Source organism: Pezoporus wallicus, unplaced genomic scaffold (assembly GCF_028554395.1).
Source record: "Pezoporus wallicus isolate ANWC-B61680 ecotype Strahan unplaced genomic scaffold, APGP_CSIRO_Pwel_v1 contig_8747, whole genome shotgun sequence".
NCBI lineage: Eukaryota > Metazoa > Chordata > Aves > Psittaciformes > Psittacidae > Pezoporus > Pezoporus wallicus.
Window position 1 is genome coordinate 115,406 of NW_026641976.1, and position 22,653 is coordinate 138,058.

Consider the following 22,653-nt stretch of genomic DNA (forward strand, 5'->3'; position numbering starts at 1 on the left):
CATTTGACGACTGCTTATTGCTGCGGCATTAATATTACTCAGTTGCAATTTCAATTCACTGTGCATGTCTTTGACTACGTATTGACAGGCATTATAGAAAATGAAATAAAAATCTTCCTGAAAGCACCAGGTACTGACAACTGTCAGAGGTGAAGTGCCAGCTCAGCTGAATCAACAGCCTTTCCTGATAGAAACATGACTAAGTGCTTAATACCCCAGTGCTCCTTGTGAATAATACTGTTTGAATCAGGATGCCTGGCTTTTTGACTTTAAATTACTGACAGTAAAAATTAAGTCAAAGGCCTGTGGTTGTGGTGTTGTATATGTATTTACAGACTATGTCTTTTTCTTCATATCAGGTCTTGGCTTTTGTTACTCTATTATACGTGGCCCTAGTAATGCAACAGTCCTTGCTGGTTTGGAAGCCCGGTTTAATTGCACAGTATCAGAAGGATGGGTAATTCTCATTTGGCTGTCCAACGGAAACCCCGTTCTCACTGTCATCAATTCTCAAGGAGCTGTTGAAACATCAGACCGCTTCACCTCTCAAAATTATACCAGTAGCAATGGGTTTACCTCGGAGCTGATCATCCACAAAACCCAGCTGAGTGACTCTGGAAAAATTGAATGCAGCATCCAGCAAACTAGTGAGAATGGCTTTGCATTTCTTTCTGTTCAAGGTGTGTATAGACACCAATAGAAAGCTATTTTATGGCAGAGGCTCTGGAACTAGGTGTTCTTAATGTCCTTTCCAACCCTAACTATTCTATGATTCTATTAGTGTGAGGTGTCCTTGCCCATGCAGGGGGGTTGGAACTAGATGATCTTAAGGTCCTTTCCAACCCTAACTATTCTATGATTCTATGATTATACTGCACTTAAAGGAATCCTCTGATGAATTACTTGAATTACCCCTGTGAAGGAGTACATGCTCTCATTACCATCCATTACCTCCTGTCCTCCTTGTCTTAATTTTACTCCCAAAGCTGGTTTCAGACTCACATTCAGAGTGCCATTAACACAGGTTATAACTGCCCTTATTTTTTCCTGTTGCATCTCTTTCTTACCTTTTTATTGGATTGCATTAAAGTCTCTGACGGCAGTCAGTCAAAAATTATCTTTTTGTCTAGAAACAGTATCAAGGCCAGGCTGGACAGAGCTTTGAATGACATGGTCTAGTGTGAGGTGTCTCTGCTTTTGGCAGAGTTGTTGGAACTAGCTGATCTTAAGGTCCTTTCCAACCCTAACCATTCTATAATTCTATGGTATGTATTACCCCTATGCATATCTTTGTGCATGAACCATCTGCTGTCTTTAGGGCAGATCTGCCTTCTGCTTTCTGACGCAGGATTCAGTGTATCCAGCTTACCCGAGTTTGATTTAACAGTGTTTAGAAGTACAGCCCTTGAGACACAAAGTAATATTTTTCATACGATTGCTGCTGCAAGCTACCATTTCCAAGGAATAAAAATTTCCTACGTATGAAGCTCCTGCATACGAGACCCTTTGTCCTCTGAAGCATCACTAGTGACACAGCGCAGCCAGTAAAGCAAGCTCTAACCCCCAGACACTGTCCATTTGTCAAAGAAGTACTTCATGCAATGGCAGCATCTCATCATCTACTCATAAACCTTCCCTGATAAAAACTGAGCGAGAGAAACACTGTTATTTCATTATGTTGTCCTTCAGCTTTTTATCTTTAGCCATCAGGATGGCTAAAAAGTATAATTTCCTGCCTTTTATTGGAAAGGTACTGAAAACTGAGCCTTGTGCTTTAGACACACTGGACAATGTGTCCGTGAAGTTGCAATTTTATCTGCATGTCTATATCATGCGTATGGTATATCTGTGTTAATAATGTTTGGTTTTGACTTCATATCTGAAGGCATAGCTATTTCTGGGTAGCAAGATAAGATTTAAAGCTATCAGCAGGAAAGCAATGCAACTAAATATTCTGAAGGAACAAAACATCTTTTCCCTTCTACAGTTAATGGATCTTTATTCATCAAAAATAGCACCTTAACAGTAAAAGAGAACAAAACAGTTGAAATTGTTTGTGAAGCCATAGGATGGGCTCCAGCTCCAGACATTACCTGGATGACAAATGACTCCTTCATTGATAAGTCGAGGTATGCTACCCAGCAAAGTCAAGGATCTAATGGCCTCCACAATGCCCTGAGCACCCTAACTTTGACTCCGACGGACACTGAGATTTTGACTTGTTTAGCTGACATAGAAGCACTCCCTAACCCTCAGAATGCATCTGTAACTCTTATTTTTGTCAATTCTACTTTAGGTAAGTGAACGTTTGTTGTACTTTGTCTATACAGTAGTGCCTGTACTGTACTGCCTATCCTATATTCAGAACTGTGCTTTTTGTTTTGTTTTGCTTTGTTTTATTTTGAACCCTTTTATTTGCAAATTAAATACTATGAGATGTGCAAAAGTAATAGAATTAAAACCCAGTAGTCACAACCTGATACATAGGTAGGGTTAAATTCACATCTGTGAGAGAATGATACAAGTCTAATGAACCACAGAGTCCAATTTTGGACTGAGCAAGACAAACAAAACGGTACATCTGCCACTGACTGGAGTCACTGCTAAGAAAACCAACCTTTGCTCCTTGACCAAGTAAACACCTAATGAATTTAGATCTGAAATATTCTTGATTAGGCCATGTCTGCTATATATTAACATAATTTGTTAGACCTCATTTACATAAAGCCAGACCCTCAGGCGAAATTCTTTTTCATGATATTCAATACCAGTTTTACCACTGACTTTGAAAAAAACCCCTAGATTTTACTCGCAGCGTCTGCACACAACCCAGAACAGATTTTGTACTAGCACTTCAGGTGCAAATAGAAAGTTCTCCATATGAGCAATGACTGGATGTGATGGAGCTGTTGTAGTATGGTGATACTGTTCTCAGGGCTGCACTGAGCATAGCACCTAATTGCAGATGGTAGCATTTATATGTAGGAACTTCTATGCCGTATAGCTATCCCCAAGCTACTATAGGAAAGTCTTTGTATGTGGTGTGTTTACCCCTTAAAGAACAAGAAACAGAACAAGCTGCATATTTTTGAGCCTTATCCCAAAGTCTGCTTAGATCAAAAAGCCATTGGGCCTGCTTTCCTTTTCCTGGCATAGTGTCTTTCACATCTTAGAGGAAGGTAAAAAATTTCCTGCAGTAACATTTGTGGAATTCTTTGGATGGTGCACTTGGTTACTTCTAATTGCCTTTTTATTTAAGAAAATTCAAGGATGCTATAATCCAAGCTTGTATGTTGGGCAAATATCTCAAGAACAGTTAACAAGACCTTTGATAACCCTAAATATTTTCACTAAGGTTGTCAGCATTTTCTGTAATGCTGCTGATCTTTGAACTCACTGACACCCTATGAAAATAAAATTCGTTAATCTAAAACATTGACAGTGCTTGGATGTTCATCAGGAAAAGGGTGATTTTATCTTATCTGTGCAGCCAGTGTGGAACAAGGCAAGTGGGACTATCACTACAAATCTACCTCACAATCTAACAGAATCCTATGAAAAATGTTTTTCTTTGCCAAACCGTAACACAAGAAGAGCAAGTCTTTGTGGGTTAGCAGTGTTTAATGCAGACAAGGAAGACAATACCAAACCATCCTTATGAGCTTTTCTCTGTTGTGCCTAGCCAAATGTCTCAACTGTCAGGTGGAGGAATCTCAAGGCAAACTAAAATTGAAGCACTAATTACATGGCAGAGAGCTGAGGCTACTGGATACAGGCACACTGTCTCCTATGGTGTTGTAGTCCACACTTTTATTAGCCTTATCCTGTGGAACAGGAAATGCATAGTTTATAGGGATTTTTTTTTGCAATGGGTCTGTGAATCTCCAGCTTTCTTCTGTTCAGAGTGGGTACTCCAATCCATGTTTCTTTTTATGATGTGGTGGGCATCGTGAACGTCTATAATCATGCTGACATCTTCTCTTGATGAACTGATTCTTCTCCTGTAATGGGTAAACATGGCACATACAAAGACATTCTTATAGTGGATTGATGAGGGGTTTGGTATAGAAGTTTTGACATATAAACAGGTGAGGAGGTTGAGTAACTGTGTCTTTTATTTTAAGTATGAGTCATTATTAACAAGCCTTTTTCAGAAGTACTTGCTTTGCAACACAATTGAAAAGGTCTTTTCACCATTCTTAACATGACTTTTTGTAGTCACATTGATCCCAATTACTGACTAAGCAAAATAGAACTATCCTGAGGAAATTAATAAATTCGTCTGCCTACTCACTGCGAAATACTGAGGTATCCACCCTCAGTTTCCATAGCTACTCACTGTAAATCAGAGGACGAGAAAAACAGATGTCATGAAGCACAATTAGTGTATAATTAGGGATTGCATACGACCCTCTTTAATTTCTCTTTGGAAAAATCATTGTGCAGCAGCAGACACTCAAAATTTGTCAGGATATGAGAATATGAAGTCATGGCGTTTATGACAGAGGAAGCTATATAATGTGTATATTACACTTGAAATCGCAGAGCTTGTCTGACTTTTCATATACAGACTCAGCCTTAGTTAGCTGTTGTCAGGAGAGAATATGAATAGCTTCAAACATCTAAGGAGTCCTTCCCAAAACTACTGTAATATTAATTTCAGCCTTCACTTAAAAGCTTGAGGAATCAAATTGCTCCATGGTCCTCACAAGAAATACCCATCCATTCACACACCATTGCAACCAAAAGTCAGCCCTCCTGAGCCAGCCATCTCTTGGTCAATGAATGTCCTACCTTCCTGCACCTCTAGACCAGTCTTAACCTCAGACCTTTTGACCGTTCCGTGCAAGATCATGCATTTTTATGTCAGTCACTCCTCCTCCAGAAGTCACCATACTCACAGTGGTGTTCAGCTGACCGCCAAATTTGGTAACTTCTATGGAATTGCCCCGGCAGATGCATTCACAGAGCTGTTACTGGGAAATGGGGTCCATGGCAGAGTCCCTTAGGTGGACCCAAGATCTTCGGCTTCACTGTTGACTTCATGTGGACTTTGACCCATAGGAGATAGGGAATATGCCATGAACCTGATCTTCCTTTGCTTTTTAAGGTAGCCAGAAAGCTCCAAAATGTACAAGAAATAATGTGCAGCCTTTTCTGGTTTCTCATTTCTCTTTGGTCACCAGGATGTGCCAGTGAGAATCCTCTTTTCTGAAGATACTTAGCCTAAGTAAATTTTTGGGCAGCTTTGGGAGGGTCCAGAGGTCTGGTAGCAGCAGAGGATGGGCCCTATAGAATGAAGAAGTGGCTTTGTCCACACTAAGAACCTCATGTAATTTGGTATGGATTTTCTAATGGGGATAAAAAGGGTTTAATGCCCTCATCCTTTATTGCCCCTCTCTTGCAACCCTACTTGTGTGTTGAGCTGGCAGCTCCTGCATTCATGCCTGTTGGTCCTAGGTCCAGTTTCTTTCTGGATCCTCTAAAACTGGGGAAAAACTACAGCGCTGAAGTGCTGAGAGTGTTTGTGTTGTATGCTATCCTTGCTTCAGCTTGGTAGATCCTCTTGTGACATGCAACCTGAACCTGTCAGGGGGCAAAATACCTTGGGGTGGCAGCCAGCCTGGAGGTATGGGCCAGTACAGATGTGTTTAGCTCTTCCCTTCACACTAAGATTAAGCTTTCCCCAATAGCAAAGTAGCTGTCTTTCATATTTAAGGCAGCTTGAAATCCCAGTGGCATGCTTTATGGAACAAAATGTGATAAAATATACGTATTTGTTTCAGTATTTCTAGATAAAAATATTATGAATGAGTTTATCATCGTCATCACAATTGATAGCAGCCTACAGAATTAACTACTTTGCAAGGGAAATTTTGCAAGGGAATAGACCCAACACTGTGTAGTCATTCATCACCTAGATTGCTGCAGTACTTTTTCCAGAGGCTGTCAGCTAAATATGGCTATGCAGTCATTAGCTGGGACCTTTAATGAGGAAATAAACATATACCCAGTGTGAGAGAATGGGCTTTGTCAAGTTTGGATGTGTCTCACACCTGTAATTTGGATTAGAAACTTGTTTCTAAACAACTGTCAAAATTATTTTGGGGCTGCTTTTCAAAAGGTAGCCAAATTCGGTTGCTTCTGAAATACTTGGTTGAAACAGAAGGGCAGGATGATGTGACAATCCCAAAATGGAATTCTTCAGGAAATTGTATCTACAGGCTAGAGATCTCCATCTGTACTAGTTACCTAAGACTATTGCTGTGGTACGTCAGGAGAAACAGACACTTCAGAGCTGTTCATCTTACTGAAAGGGGCATATACACAGTTGACCAAATTAATTGTAACCCAAAGTACCCATTTTCTTTCCACTGCCAAGAGTAGCTAGGCAAGACACTTAGTATCTGCAGTATAGACATCTAAATGGAACCTTAACCCCTCTGCCCAACCTCAAATGTCTCCAAAGGATGCTGGGAGGTCCAGCATATCTACAAAACAAAGTGTAGTTTGGAAGATTGCAATCCTGTGTTTTTCAGAAAAAAAAGTAGCAGTGAGAAAAGCTGCAGTTGCGATAAAGATTTTGCATTTAGAAACGTTTTAAATTCTTGGGCACCATCCATAAATACAGAGGCCATCATTTGGAGAACGCAGACTCCTTGTTAAATAATCAACAAGCAGTTAATAGCTGATCACAGAAAAGATAAATATGATGAAAAGGCTATTTTGAGGCTGTGAGAGTGTAATGTTTCTCCATTTAATTTAACAGAAAATTATTACAGTGAAGACAACAGAAGCACATGGGTTATTGTACTTGCAATTGTGCTTTCATTTCTTGGTATTGTTCTTCTGATCATTATTATCGTGGTTGTTGTACGCTGCTGCTGCATAAAGAAGAAAGGTAAGTGGTTTGTACATTATATACATCTTCACAGTTGGTCTATACATTAAAAAGTACTTTCAATGATATATAGATCTCCTACTTGTGTCAGCTCTGGTGCTGTACAAAGACCTGTAAGCAGAAGTGTGAACAGACAGATCCTACTCTTAACCACAACCTGGTTAAGATACTCCTTACTTTCATAGAATCATCATAGAATTGTAGAATGGTTTGGGTTGGAAGGGACGTTAAAGCTCATCCAGTTCCAAACCCCTACCTTGGGCAGGGACGCCTTTCACTAGATCAGGTTGCTCAAAGCCCCATCCAACCTGGCCTTGAACGTTTCCAGGGACTGGGCAGCCACAACTTCTCTGGGCAAACTGCTCCAGTGCCTCACCACCCTCACAATGAAGAATTTCTTCCTAATAACCAATCTAAATATACCCTCTTTCAGTCTAAAGCCATTCCGCCTTGTCCTGTCACTTCATGCCCTTGTAAAAATCCCTCTCCAGCTTTCTTGTAGGCCCCCCTTTAGATAGGGGGCCTACAAGGTTAGGCTGCTAAAAGGTCTGGAGCCTTCTCTTCTCAAGGCTGAACAAGCCCAACTCTCCAAAGCTCCAAAGTAATCAGTTTCAGCCATTCATATTAACTAGAAGTGGGATGTGTTTTTCAGGAGTACTTTAACTTTCAATGACGTTTAGTTCCTCTGCTGAGGTTCTTTGTTGATGCAGACCTTCAGTGCTGTGTGCCTAATTTCCGATTTCTGCATAAGCTGTTCTACAGGGACGTTGCACAATTTTGTAAAGAGGGGAGAGATGCTGCTGTGGTAGCTGGAACACCGTGCATGCTCTAAGAGGAGCTCTGCAGTAGGTCACAATTTAGTTTCCTGAATTTTAAACACTTTCTTTCTTTTTTTTTTTTTTTCTTTTCTTAGATTCTGCATATCAAAATGAAATCAGGTAAGCTGCATGATGCAGGAGAATTTTTCCTTTAACTGAACTCTTTCAGGCTGCCACAGGACGGTGAGAGGGATGTACAGGTTAACATGCCCCACTGACCAGCACTCCCTGGACGCTCGGGTGCTGTCCTGCTGAATGACCTTGCCCATTCCTGTATGCACAGAAGGTGAAAGAGTGGGGGACAAACATGCAGGGAAGAGGACTGCCTTTAAGAGAAAATATCGAGGGCCACAGCTCGCAGCAGGTTGCAAGCTCTGGGTGAAAAGAATCAAAATCCTGGAAACAAACTCTACCTCTCTGATTCAGCAAGCACAGAAATTACAAACAAAACACACTCCTACCGGTACTGACGGATAGAGCAAATTCTTGAAGATCGGCTATGTCCCCAGGTGCCCGGGGGAGGGCAGGGCGTGAGCTCTGCCTGCTCCTTGCTGCTGCCCGCCGCGAGCCGGGCGATTACCGGCTCCGCCACAGGAGGTCACTGCGGGCCCGGCAGCTCTGCTGGGCGGCCGCGGCGAAGAGGGGGGGAATCCCCGAGCTTCCAGTCAGAAGCGTTGCTGCAAACTCATTGGGGTAGACTGGCAGGCAAATTAGACCTTCCCCTGTTCTTTTTGTTAGCGTTAGACTGATAAACATTAAACAAAACTGCCCCGATGATGAGAGTCAACGCTTAATCAAGCGTTTATGAAACACGCTGCTAGTACATTATTGCGTTGAGTTGGAAAACCTTAGAAATCATGTGCTGATGGTTATCAGCATTAAGGTCCTATTTATTGGCGCCAGTGTGGCTGTGACAGCAACGTCAGTGGGGTTATTTGAAATTATTTTTTCTAAGCTTCTAGGGACAATTGCAAATTAATATTCTACTTATGCTTGTGGGGCTTCAACTCCCCAATGAATGTCTCTTAATGAATTTACAAAACCTTACACCATGTTGCCTTGTACTACAGGAATACCCAGCTTCATTAACAGTCTTTTGCAGGGAAATTTTATGAAGGTCTGTTGACAGATTTCCATTTATAGAGCACTTTATTGATACAAAACAAAGTAAGGAGATTAGGGAAACACTATTTTCTCCTGATGAAATCATGCTAATTATGCCATGCCATACTAGTAAACTTCCACATGATTTCTTAGTAATACTAGACTGACCATTTTGCTAGGTGCAGTTATATGAATAGGGCAGGTCTAAACCATCAGGGAATGGTAGGCCAGAAACAGGTACAACTTGCATAACAGTTTTGCTATGAATAAAGTCCTACAAAGCCTTTATGCTGGGATTCTGACTTGGTTCTGCCAAAAGCAGATGTGTTAACCCTGCTAATGCAAAAACCAATTGAATATGCAGGGAAGTATCTGCCCCACAGTGGGGACTAGTGTGACTGGGTCTTTGTCCTTCCCAGAACCCTACCTCACTGATGTGTGCCTGCACAGTGCTTTCTTTCAGAAAACCTGAAAAGTTCCTCTTTTTCCCATTAATTTTAACCATGAGTTATTGCACTGACTTCATAAATGTTGCTTACACTTTGAAAGTTAAGCAAATGCTTAACCAAATACAAAACCACTGGGGTGAGTCCAGGCTCTATGGCTCAGCTCTTAGAATACTTAGAAGCTCAGTATTGACAGTTCTGCAAAGTTTTACCATGTGTAAATAATGACACTGAAACTACAGCAATTATTTACAATAACTTACAGATTTTGTAGGTTAGGTGTTGGTGGTTATTTTTCTTCTTGGGGAGAACTTACCTGCAGTAGAATGATGATTCTGTTTTGGAAGCTGTGTAGTAGTAATGAAGAAGTGGTGAGACTAAAGAACATTGTTTTACTTCCAACATTTATTTTGACTCTGCTTGCTATGTTTCTGTAACTCCTACACTTTTTTTTGTAGCTGTTTTCGATTTGGTTACTACACTGAGTTTGTTGAGATCCAAGGATCAGATAAAATAGACAGTACAGTATCATGTAGCATGTGGAGATGATATTCCTAAACAACTGTTCTTGTCTTCTAGCAACCATGAGAGGTTTCTTAGTGGTATCTAACACATTTATCTCCTAAAAAAAGCCACTGATGAACCTGGCTCATCAGATCCATATGTGCGTCAGTAATGCTTATCTGAAAATCTGTGGGCCTGCAAATTCCTACTAAACATAAGAAAGCAAATGCAGCAGTTTCCACAAATTTTGCTAACCAAGAATATTTTCCGCTTCCCCTACAAATCCCTGGGTTGTCAGAATCGTGTCATTTTGTGCTTGCCACACCAGAAACTGAAGCAGAGATGGACCTGGGACTATCCTGAAGAGAAGTCTGTGGTCAGAACAGATGAATAGCACATCTCTTCTAGCATAAAAGTTTTGAGTAAAAAGGGACTTTTTTTTTTCTCACTGTGCAGCTATGAAGGTGAAAATTAACTTTGGAGTGTACAGATGAATCACTTGGGAGCTAACTGTGGTGATGTGAGATAACATGCTTTGTTTTGGCAATTGAGGGGGACTCAAATCACCAAAATGATGAGCTGTCACAGGTGACCTAGCTTGTATTCCATTACTGAGCCACTGAATATCCTGTAATTTAGAATTAGAAATCAGAATTAATTTTCTACAAAACCTGTGATTTGGAACAGAGTCTTCAGTCTTTGAAGATTGCTCACTTTATTTTCCTGCTTTCTGATAATGATGGAACTTTCTAAATGGAATTTCACAATAAGGTAATACTTATATGGGACAAGATTTGTACTAGCTAATTACTTGGAAGGCCCAGATATACTTTGCACCTATTTTTCCTGAAGTAAAGCATATACTTTTTTCTCTGTAACCTACTACCCAGGAGTTCTCGTATCATAATGAAGTTCTAATCACAGGCCTTTTTGTTTCTAGAAAAGTTTCATCTGAGAAGAACAAACATGGTGATTTGCAAAACAGGCAAAGGCATGGTAGTGAAAATCAGGGATATATTCCAGAAGAACTGTGGAACACAGAACAAAGCCCAGGTGAATATAAGCTGGTGAATCACATATTGTCAAGCTGCTTCTCAGTATAGGCATTTTGGACAACATTTCAAGCAATTACAAGATTCCATAATACTTTGTGAAGGACTCGTGCTTGGTCTGAACGTTTCAGATTTTCTAGAGTATGGTCCTTCAAAATTATTGAGAAAATATGAAAGTTCATTGCAGTTGAGTTTAGTTTTAGTTCTGGGTTTGTTTTTTAAATGTCTTTATTCTTCAAAATATCTCCTGGGGCCAGAGGTAGGAGTACTGGATTCCCATACGTAGTAAATTTAGGCAGTATTTTATAGTTGGTCTGTAAAAACAAAAATCCACCACCGCAAACAAAAAAAGAATGCAAACAAAAAAAAAAACACCCTCACCCCCATTCCCCCCAAAAAAAGAAGGGAATGAAAAAAGGCAGTTAGTGAACTCTGATTTTACTGATAAATGACTAAGGCATTATAAATTCTAGTCCTTAAGTACAAAGAGTCTTCAAAAGCAAATGTAAATCTCCACTAAATTGTTACCCACCACTTGCCTTTATAACCATGCTATTATCAAAACGTTTAATCAAACACTTAATGACATAAAATTATTGTGCAGAGTCTATAATCCAGGCATACATCCTTTTCTCTCTGGCAAATAAATTGTGAAGAATTAAGTACAGTGGAAAGATTTCAGGAGCATGTAGTATTGTAAAATGTAACAGGTATAAAAAATATTAAAGGAAAACTAAATAGACCTGGACAAACTGATTCCACTGGGTCCTAGATGGGCTCCTTTCATAGTCATTAGTGTGCTGGGTGGACCTTGGCTGGCCACCAAGTGCTCAACAAGTTGCTCCATCAGTCCCCCTTCCCAGCAGGACAGAGGAATAAAACAGGATAGAAAAGTCAATATAAGGACAGGAAAACAGATTGAAGTCCTTCACAGACTTGTCCAGTGTGGATCCTTACCCCACAGGCTGCAGTTCTTCAAGAACTTTTCTAGGATGGGTCCTTTCCGTGATACAGTCCTTCAGGAATGGAGTGCTTGAGCATGGGTTCCCCATAGGGTCATAGTTCCAGACAGAAAATGTGTTCCTGCTTGTCTTCACAGACCACAGCTCCTGGCAGGAGTCTGCTCCAGTGTGGTCTCTCCACATGCTTTAGCTTTGCCCAGGGCAGGTCCCCCTGCTCTGGCATGGGGTCCTCCACAGACTGCAGGTGGTTATCTGCTCCATCATGGACCTCTGTGGTCTGCAGGGTGACAGCCTGCCTCATCGTGGTCTTCTCCACAGGCTGCAGGAGAATCTTTGCTTTGGTACCTGGAACATGTCCTCTTCACTGACTTAGATGTCTGCAGGGTTATTTCTCTAACATTTTGTCACTCTTCTTTCACACCTCCTGTTGCACAGTGTTTTTTTTACCTGTTCTTAAACACAGAGGTGCCACCAGTGTTGATGATGGGCTCATCTTTGGCCAGCAGCAGGACCATCTTGGAGCTAGCTGGAACTTGCTCTGTCAGACATGGGAGCAGCTTCTGGTGTCTCCTCACAGAAGTCTCCCCTGCAAGCTCTCCACTACTACAAAAAACTTACAATGTTAGTCCAACAAGTTAGTTAGAGTTTGGCTCACAATATTTAATTATATTTAGCTGTATTTGTGAATGGCTTGTGTTTTGTGCCATGGTGGACACCGAATGATAATAATCTTGTATATATCCTTGTTACAGGAATTGCCTCTCTTCCTGCAGTATCTTCAAAGTTCACTGTCCCTGCTGCAGATTTACACATCAGTTCTTCACGAAAGGTAATTATAATGATGATCTCTTGAACTTTTTTCTTTTTCAAACTGTGTATTATACTATATCCAAACAGATTTTGGGTGAAGGTAGACATTTATAAGTCAGTTGAAGATGCAATTGGATGAGTAGAATGTCTGTTCAGCATTCCTGAATGTTCAGTTTGTAAGTGAGGGTATTCGCCTCAGATTTAGATTGAATTTTGGGAAAGATGGGAGGTGAGGGAGAAACAGCCTTGACATTCAGAGTAACTCTGGCTTGGTTTTTGAGAATTCACATCTTGTGTATGCTGTACATTAAACCATTATAATGTAGAGGTTTGCTTTGCTCTGAGAAGGTAATAATTCTAGACAGCTTTTATATAAATGCCTTTGCCAAAGTCTACAGTGTTCTTGTTGTTCTCCCCAGTTGCCAGACTGGAGGAGATGTGGGTATAAGATGGAGGCACTGTTGAAGTTGAGGTTTGAGGTTCCTTTGCAAACAAAATCCAGTGCAGATACAGTAAATAAATATGGATTTTCTCTGGATCATTTCTTGATTGCATTTTCCGATTACACTTCCACATTGCAGAAGTTGATTCACTCAGGAGCTTTACACTGGCTTTAGAAACCTTTGGTATCTCAGAAGTAAATGATGGAAAGGAGAAAGTGCAGCTAATACTTAGTCCACCCTAGAGCTTTGTTCCCTTTCCACATGGCTAACAGGTAAAGAAGTAGAGCTCAGTGCTTATTCCTCTGCTTGTTCTCTTCTCAGCTACCTCTGTTCTGAAAGATGGTGCTGGGCTCACTTAGCTTCCAATTAAGAAGCTATTCTAATATAGATCTTAATTTATGCCCTATATTTGTAAAATACTTGTAGCACCTTCATGGTGGTTTTTGCCAATTTTTCTTGGAAAGTGGCAATGATGTGGTACTGAGTTCACTCCTCAACACAGTGATAACTCATTTGTTTTTGAAGAGCTGTTTCAACATGTACAATGCAGAAATCTGTCTTGGGATGACATGGCATATAAATCGTAGCAGAGCATGTCTAGTTCTTTTGGCACACAATGAAATTTAGGAAGTACTCAGTCAATGATTAAAACAATGATCAAAATAATAACAGTAACAATAATAGCAATGTTACTGATGTATTTGTGGCTGGTGGTTATTATATTTGACACTAATTACCTGTCAAAAAACCACTATTAAAGCAAAGCTGAAAAGCATGTACAGAACAGGTTCAGTGTGGATCTGTAATGCTGAGCAATAGTTTGAGACAGTGCTTGATGTGCTTATGAACAGGATTATAAGGCACTGGCTATGTTTACATGCACAAGGCATATGGCATATTATGGTCTGCTCTGAGAAACAAAAGCGCTTTTGCTGAGGACCCTGTATCCACCATATACGCGTTTCACGGGGACGCAATAACTTCAGTTAGCCTTACCTGTTTCCCAGTGACTGGGTTCTCATTGGTGGTTGATGTGCTGTGAATTAAGCTATCTGGTGTCATCTCAAAGGTAGCCAAATTGAGTGCTCTCAGGCAGCTTCACAGTGAGAACTGTAGTGTTGTGAGTCAGGACCAACAGGAGACTGTGTTCACAAGTATTGAGTTAATGCTCCTGATTCAAGCTGAAACATGAATGTAGGTGCAGCACTCTATGTTAAATACTAGTTTAGATGGCCTAGGAGGTCTCTTGCAACCCAGTGACTAGGGAACACAGAAACAGGCACGAAGCATAAAGTTGAGCTGTTTCTGTTAAACCGGTTGTCCTTGGTAGTGTTCAAGGTCAGGCTGGATGGGGCTTTGAGCACCCTGGTCTAGTGGAAGGTGCCCCTGCCTGTGGCAGGGGGGTTGGAACTAGATGATCTTTAAGATCCCTTCCGAACAAAACCATGCTATGAGTCTATGGTAATACTTGGTATAAGTAAGTCCGTTGTGGTGGCTTCTAGCTGCATCACTAACTGCATACGCATTTTTGAAAAGAGATAATCTAGAGGTGAACATTATTTATAGCTGTTTTCCATATGTTGGAGGAAGATTTATCAATGTACAAATGGCTTGTGAAGGCAACCCATTTCTCAGTTTGAACAGGACTTTGCAGTATATTGTGATGGCCCTATCTTGTGTATGCAGAAGCTGATAAAATTTGACAAATTGCATTAAATCGTGAATTTGCAGTCCATAACTTATATTTATAGCAGTACATACAAACATAGTAAAACATTTCCCAGACAAACTTTCATAATCTTCCTTGTTAATAATAATAAAGGTTTTCTGACAAAAAGTGTTACTGGATTCATTCTAATAAAGTTTAATCACCACTTTTGCCAATATACTGCATACTAAACATTATGGTGCCCTTTTTTTATAAAATATTTCTTGTCAAGTAGGAGAAATCAAATGGCAAGCCATATAACTGTTTGCTGATTAATGCTGAATCAAACAATTTCTTCAGAAACCACCTGCCTTCCTGCCACTGCATTTTCTAAATACAAAGAGCTGTGTTTCTCAGGTGACTTTCCTTGTGTGGAGACTGGAAATGTTCCCAAAGGTATTCCATTGTTTACTTTTCTGGACTGTTTAATGAGAAATAGGGGGTAAAAAACAGGAGAAGTTAGAGAGAAGAGAATTTTATTTTTTTCCATAGTGAAGGAGGTCATAAAGGGGTAGACTCCAGCAAATTGCCTCTCTCTCCCTGGATAATCACAAAAAATTAGCAAATGTCCTTGCAGTGCTTCTATGGAAGTCGAGAAGAAGGAGTGGAGAATCCAAGTCCTCCCTCAGGAGCATGGGGGAAGAAACATCTACTTATGGAAAGAGTCACAGAGACTGGAGACCTAAAGCCTTGGCTCTCCACCTGCAAAGTGAAAAAATCTAATATTTCTGTGGTTGGCTTCCCTGTCACCTTATAGGATCAGGATTAACCACAACAGCAAGGCCAGAAAATAAGTTTATGTGGGCAAAGTCTGAATGGACAGTTCTAAAATTAGAAGAAGCTCATAGAATTGGAGATGAGATGAAAAGCAGGGCTATCACAGTGAATCAGGTTAGTATTTTGACTGAACAGAGGTGATCATACCTGCTGCACAGCCCATTTCTCCCACCCCCGAGAGAAAACTGTGTGGAAAATTTCAGCACAGGGCAGAGGCATTAAGCATCCTTCCTGAGTCTCTGAAGGTATCAGCTTCAAATTTTATCCTTTCTGTTCTGTATGTAAAAAGTTATATTTTCAAATGATTTCAGAGATTAGCGGAGACTTGGTGTCGCAGTGTTTGTTTCCTGTACCTGGACACAACCAGGTACAGAGCTGAAAAACCTGGTGGGTGTCACTGTAAAAGGTGACAATAGAAAATTGCTTAGGTCAGCTACTGGAGTTCAAACTCTTTGAATCAGAAACTAATATAAAATGTTCATGGAAGATAAATGTTGCCCAGCACTTGCACTGATCAATTCACAATGTGAACAAAAGATTTGGCAAATAATCTTAGGGAAAACTAATAGCTGAGCGAAGAAGAAGGGAGAAAAAAAGAGGCATGTGACACATTTAAAAAATGATGACTATCGAACTGAATTATTGAGCTGAGGAAAAAATTACCAGCCACTAGAAGAGGAGACCAGGAGCATCAGTCAGGGGTGCTGGAAGGTCTTCATTCTGATTTCATTAGCCAAGAAAAGGTCACATGGAAAGTAGAATTACAGGCTTCTGTTTAATTGCATATTTTGTTACTGTCAGTGATGGGAGGAGCGATCCTTGCTACTACTCCCAAGGTTGAGCTTCAGGCCAAGCAGGTATTAGGGACCAAGGTGTCATCCAAGAGCCCATTTTTCATGCCCTGACCCAGTGCACAGAGCTACTTCCACAACCCAAGCGCAATGGTGGGGATCCCTTGTCTTGTCTCTAGCAGGTTTTGGGGCAGTCCCACAGACAGTTTAGCCTGAACAAGGGCCATAGGGTCAGTTCTGCCAGGTCCTGAGTGACATCTCTGAGGAACAGCATTTTTTTCAAGTCCCACTGGTACAAAAAGAGCTGTAAGGACTGGACAGACTTCTGTACAAGCTTCATAATTATTCCATTTAATATGCCATAAGTGTCTCTGTGGTAGATCAGAAAACCGTTTCATAAAAGGGACTGAGTGCTCCCTTACAGTGGGCCACATTCATCCCTGGTGAAATTCACCTGACTTCAGCAGAGCTACAGGAGGCTTGCACTTGCCATCACAGCTGCACTCCTCCTCTCCAGTCCAGAGTGAGTCACGGCTCTGTTAATGGGGAAGGATCTGTTTTTCTTCTTAAATACTCCAAATGACACTCTATAAACTGGAAATATTATTTAGTGGTGGTTGTGGTTTTATACTGGGCAGGAAATGAATGATGAATTGCAGCTCCATTTATTGCACTGAATATAACTGCTCTGACTCTGAGGATTGTTTGAAAAGAAAAATTAAGCAATCAAAATCGAATTAAAAGGTCAATAAATAGAAATATAAACCAATGATGGCAAATAATTTTACCTCTACGGGTGAAATGTACTATAGAGTATGTCATGTTATGGTATTCATTGGTCAACATATCTTAAGAGAGTAATAAATATTGATGATATAGAAAAGAAAGGTGCAGTTTATAGTGTAATTTTCCCAAGTGTCTGAAAGAAGGGGAGGAGTGATGCTATGTGGGTGGGATTAACCCATGAAGAACTGAGAAGGAATTTCCAGGCTGTATGTGTATTGATGGACAGGGAAATGTGCTGCGTGTATGAAAAGTTGCCGGGATAGAACTGGTTTGCTATTTGAAGTGATAGTGTATCCGAATTATTTTGAGGGTATCCAGGACTTTTGGGTGGGTGTTTTCCTGTAAATGAAGTGAATTTGGAATGAGAATTAAAAGCTGAGAGCAGGGGGAAATATAACCTTCAGAAACAGGAAGCTGTACCTCCCTGATTTTTGTTCTAACAGGCAAATGTGTGATGCATGCAGACATTTTTGGAAGTACTTCTACCACATCAATTTCAGCAATTTGTTTTAATGTAGTTGGGCTTGGAGGTTTGTTTTTTTTTTTTGGCTGGCTAATAGCAGGCAAATCCTTCAGCTTATCACACATTTCCACAGCGTCAGCGTCTGAGGAGCTGCCATCTGTCAAATTAATGTAAAGATCAGAACCCTGTTTCATAATGCCAGATGTGTGTTCATCATTCATATCACTGATATCATATGGGTTGCAGAAATGACTACAACATACTTGTAATAGCAGAAGTCCTTCTTTCATCGACTGAAGACTGAAGTGTATTCAAAATATCACTGAAGGGTCCAACTCTGAAATCAGCTGATACACTCATTTTACATTCTGATTCATCCATATATTCCTAGCTGTCTGTTTGTCTGGCTGAACAGCTGGAAGAGGTGGAAAGATTTGGGCAGCTGTTTAACCAACCAAACCAACAAACTGTGCAAAGCTTTTCCTATTATAATAGTCCTTTTTATAGTAATCCCTATGAAAAGTGATGGTAAGTCAACAGGCAGGTTTTGAAACCTGTGCCTGCCAAATAGCTGTGGTTAACTAGATGCCAGGATGACAGTACAAAGAGACTTAAAGCCATGTAGAAGAAATGCTGATGGTACTGCATCCTTACTGGTAGAAGGGACCACCTTAGGAACTCGCTCCTGTAATGCTGGGCTGTGCAGCTAACCACTAGAGCTGTCATTTTTTCTGTTCAATGTGTAGGATGTAATGATTAATGAAACCATTTTTTCTCAAACTGGGACTGACAAGACTAATAGAGCACTGAATATGAAGAAGAAACAATTTTGAAATCAAAACCAAGCAAAGGCTCTAGCAGTTGTGGCATATCAGGTTCTAAATGTGAAATGGTTCTTGTGGTCTTACTCCTCTGCATTTTGTATTTATAATGTGTTGTATGAGAACTTCTACAGCACCGGAAAATGAGTTTTAGGTCACTGAGCAGCAGCCAGCAGCCTCCATTTCAGTAAAGTTATATCCAATGAACTTAAACCTCAGTGAGGCTATGCTATTTCAAAGAAAGCTCCACTGAAAATGGGCCAGTACACAGCATGAGTTGACTGAAATTCATGAAATTATTCATTAATTGATATCAGAGCACAGTGAGAATAAAATATAAGTAACCTATAGTTTTTGCTCTTGAGCAAATAACAGCAGGGCAAAGGCAAACCATCGTGGGCACAGTCCCTAGCCCAGGAGCAAACCTGCTGTTTGGTTTCTGCTTCTGTGGTGAGGAGAAATGACAAGGCAAGGCAGGGGCTGGGTGGCTTACACTTGCAGATGAGATTTTTCAAGCAAAAGAGGCATGCTTGGGTTACATTTTCCCCAGTGCTCTCAGGGCAGCCTAGATTCAGCTGGTGCAAGTCCTCTGACTCCCTCCTGTTCAAAACCACATGCAAACCGAAAGTTTCTGCTCTACTGCCTACTAATGGCCCTAGCCTCTGCCTCTTTTGGTATTACTTGAACCTCCTGATTAATATCTTTGTTCTTTAGCAAATCTGGATGCAATACAGTATTTTCACGCAAAAAGTTCTGGGAAATATTTCCACCCCAGTATTTTGCTAAACATGAGATTCAAATAATGAACTATTTCAGGAAGTTTCAGAAACAGAGTTCAGTGAGGTGCTTTTGGACCCCCTCTGAAACTTTCTGGCTACTCAGTATGCTGGCTAGTTCAGCATACTATATGCTGAAAGGGCAGTCCACAGTATCTGAAAGCACTTGTTTTCCACATACATAATGCTTGCCTTCAGCATTGTTCAGATTGTTTTTTCCTTCCATTCTACTTGTAAGTTGGGTATTTTTGGGAGGAGCAGGAGTAGAGAGCTTCTCAAAACTTTGTCCTAGTGAGAAAGCCTGGTATAACAGACCTGTAATTGAAAGATCATGAAATTCCAAATAACTGTTCTGCTGTAATGGAACAAATCTTATCACATATTAATCTCCAGGGTAACTCAGAGCAGAGGAAACTTCTGATGTGTACTGGAAATAAATGAAAGATGTCTCTGTTGAGCATCAATAAGGTCTTTGGGCTGAACTGCAAGAAATTAAGTGCAGCAGAGAGATCCTGGAAAAGGTCTCTTGAGCACAAACAGGCAATCCTGTTACTTCCCAGAGCCTATCTTCTCTGCAGAAATAAACAGTAAAGAAGGGTAAATTTAGAAAACAGCAGTATGTTCTGGCAATAAAAAGAGGTGGGGGAGGGGGAGAGTTGTATTTAAAACAGAAGGCAGCCGTCTTACGGAATGTTTCCAGGATAGTTATATTTATCCCATGCTTTTCCTTGAGGTGCTGGAACTCATTAACTACCAGAGACATGTTGTGCACATTTGTTATCTAACATTTTCCTCTATGGCTCATTCAATAATGTATATGTACCAAGTGCATTATTTAAGATGTTTAATGCTGGAAGAAGACCAAGGCAATACAGACTGTACATGATTAATGCTCTAGAAACAAAACACAGGAAGACTGGTCAATAGTTAGGAACCCGATTGGGCTTGATGAAAAATTCCACTGGGAGGATCTGAAATTTCCGTTCACTTCCAAGGCCTTGAGACCAAGTGGGGAAGTTGCAAGGAACAGTAGCCAGCAGATGATAAGATCTACTTGGAGGTAGATAAAACCAACACTGGGGCTGGCCACAGCAAACCCTTTGGCTGTCATGGTTCATTTAGGAAGCTATGCGAAGAGACTTCTTTAGAACTTTGGAAGAAATTTCCATCCCTTAGGGCTACTTTGTAATTATCTATGTGAAATCCCACTACTACATTTAAATATCCAAAATGTACGTTTCTTGGATGCTTTTGAGAATGAATTTTTCTTTGTCTTTTCCCTTGCAATGATATTTCATAAAAGCACATAAGCAATTAGGACTGGAAATCCACTGCAGTGGTTGCAAATGAGGATAGTGATTTCAAAACTGCTAAGCATTTGCCCTGCACTGATCCCACTGGGGTCAACTTGAAAACAAGCTGCTGTTGGTGGAAGTGGCATCATGCCAATCATGGAAACTTTAAAAAAAGCTTGCCTTGAAAAAACACTGGGATACTGACAGAGGTCTTTCAGATACATGAAATACTGGTGTGCTTATTGTTGCAATTTCTAATGTATTTGGAAAGCCATGTCAAATGTTAAGTTTTTGTTACAGCTTAATGGGTAGTTTCCTTAAGAGAACCAGAGGAGAAATGTCCATCATGTTTTGCTTAAAAGAATGCAGACTGCAAAGTCCACAAAAAGTTTTCAGCAAAAGACCAGTTAATGAATTCCCAGAACTGCCAGCTGTGTGTTGCATGTGAAGCTTTTGTTCTGCTGTTCATTCTTTCCTTTGTATTTAGATTTTGAGTGAGCTGATGCTGATAGATTGCATTTTGGTATAATATTTTGGGGTGAGGGTTTGGCAGGTGATCTCTTGAGGACCTTTGTGGGACTGCTTTTCTAGGATTTCTTCAACTTCCATAACTGCTCTTACTCTCCCATAGGTGGGATCTCAAAGACGTGCTGATTATCTGATCAGCCCAAAGAAAATTAGAAACATGACACTTGTTTAGGATGTACCTCTCCAGGGAACTTCTCCATCACTTTTATTTTGCACATTTGGATGGCTTTCTGCAACAAAGAAAGGTTAACACTACTTCTCTCAGTTTAAGCTATAAGTTATTTTTCTATTTTTTCCTCATATAATGAATTAAAATTGCAACCTTTATAATGTAGCATGATATCTCAGCAAAATAATGGACATAAATGACAGCTTTAACTTCAGGCAATGATGGGACTGTACAAGAACAAGAATCTGTGCTTTGGATCCCAAGGAAATCAGCAAAACTCCTATCAGACAGAAATGTTTGGTTATCCACAGCAAGATCAAGGACTGGAACTGCAAGACATTTCTTAGTTCAGAAGAACTGGTTAATAATAACACTGATTACTACAATATGTACTGCTTTTTTAATGTACTTTATGTACAGCTGGTCATCGTGAGCTTATAGATCAACAATATTTTTCAATTTCAGTTCTGTAATAAAATCAAGGGAAGTTTCATGAGAGCTGCTTCAAAATTTCTAACAAAAATATCTTTGGATCAGAAATTAAATTGTTTCATTTCAATATGTTATTTTGTTAAAGGCATTTGTCTTAAATCAAATGTTCTATTTTTAAATAAAAACCAATTACTTATGTATCCAAAAAAAATCTGTTTAGATTGAAATGCAATATCTTAAGCTGAAAAATGTGGATTTGAAAATCCTGACTTTTAGTACTTGTTCCTTGAATGTTTTATGTCTCTGTTCTACTTGTGGGCTGAGCTTGGCAGCCAAGTGGCTTGGGTCATAGCAAATGGTGACTGCTGGACCAAATTGTTTCATCAGGGACAGAGCTGATAATGACCATGGGAAATACACTTTAGCTAGGCAACCTTCTCAGTAGAGCAGATCTAGCACATGGACCCTGTATGTTCCTTCTCAATCTAAAAATGTTTTGTTTGAAATTTTGTATTTAATCATAAAAAAGTTCAGGCTTATGGGGTTTTTTTACAAAATGGCAAACTTCTTCCAGAAAAACAAGTTCTTTTCAGTGTGCTCAGCTTTCTACCCACTCAAAGCATTCTGAATTATTCAGTGTTCTGCATGTTAATCTTTTGTATGAACCAGTGCAGGTGCTCTTTGAGTGCTGGAAGAAGCTAGTACATAGAATTATTTTCAGTGATAATCTGTGCAGGAAAAAGGAAAAAACTGAAACCTAATCTCAGGAAGAAGAGGTTGTTTTGCATGTTTAGCATTTGGCATCTCATTAAACTGTAACAGATTTTGCACTGCTAGTTGTGTTTTCAGTCGGTCTGTCAGAGCAAGCGCTGAGACCCATTCACAGTCTCCCATTTGCAATTGTATACAAAGCTGTTACAGATTCTGACTATCTACACTCTTTCTGTCCTTTTTGGTTAAGGAGGAGCTTTGAAATGCATTCCTATTGAATGCCATTATACCACCAGCACTATATGTAAGTAACTGTATGTTACACACAGAAAATATAAGCAATTCACATTATGAAT

General features: G+C 40.1%; 1 protein-coding gene across 4 annotated transcripts in view; it reads left to right on the plus strand.

The window, feature by feature from the left end:
- IGSF5 (immunoglobulin superfamily member 5) overlaps positions 1-21,785 on the plus strand; it is a 46,401-nt gene extending 24,616 nt beyond the window's left edge. For 3 of the 4 annotated variants that reach the window (XM_057426371.1, XM_057426369.1, XM_057426370.1), the window contains exons 3-9: positions 360-680; positions 1,988-2,296; positions 6,770-6,901; positions 7,815-7,839; positions 10,714-10,826; positions 12,540-12,616; positions 21,089-21,785. In XM_057426371.1, the coding sequence (XP_057282354.1) occupies positions 360-680; positions 1,988-2,296; positions 6,770-6,901; positions 7,815-7,839; positions 10,714-10,826; positions 12,540-12,616; positions 21,089-21,157 (1,046 nt within the window). In that variant the 3' untranslated portion in view covers positions 21,158-21,785. Of the gene's footprint in view, positions 1-359; positions 681-1,987; positions 2,297-6,769; positions 6,902-7,814; positions 7,840-10,713; positions 10,827-12,539; positions 12,617-13,178; positions 13,394-21,088 lie in introns of those variants that run through there. The other variant, XM_057426372.1, reaches the window with a different exon arrangement.
- The last annotated feature ends 868 nt before the right edge of the window (positions 21,786-22,653 follow it).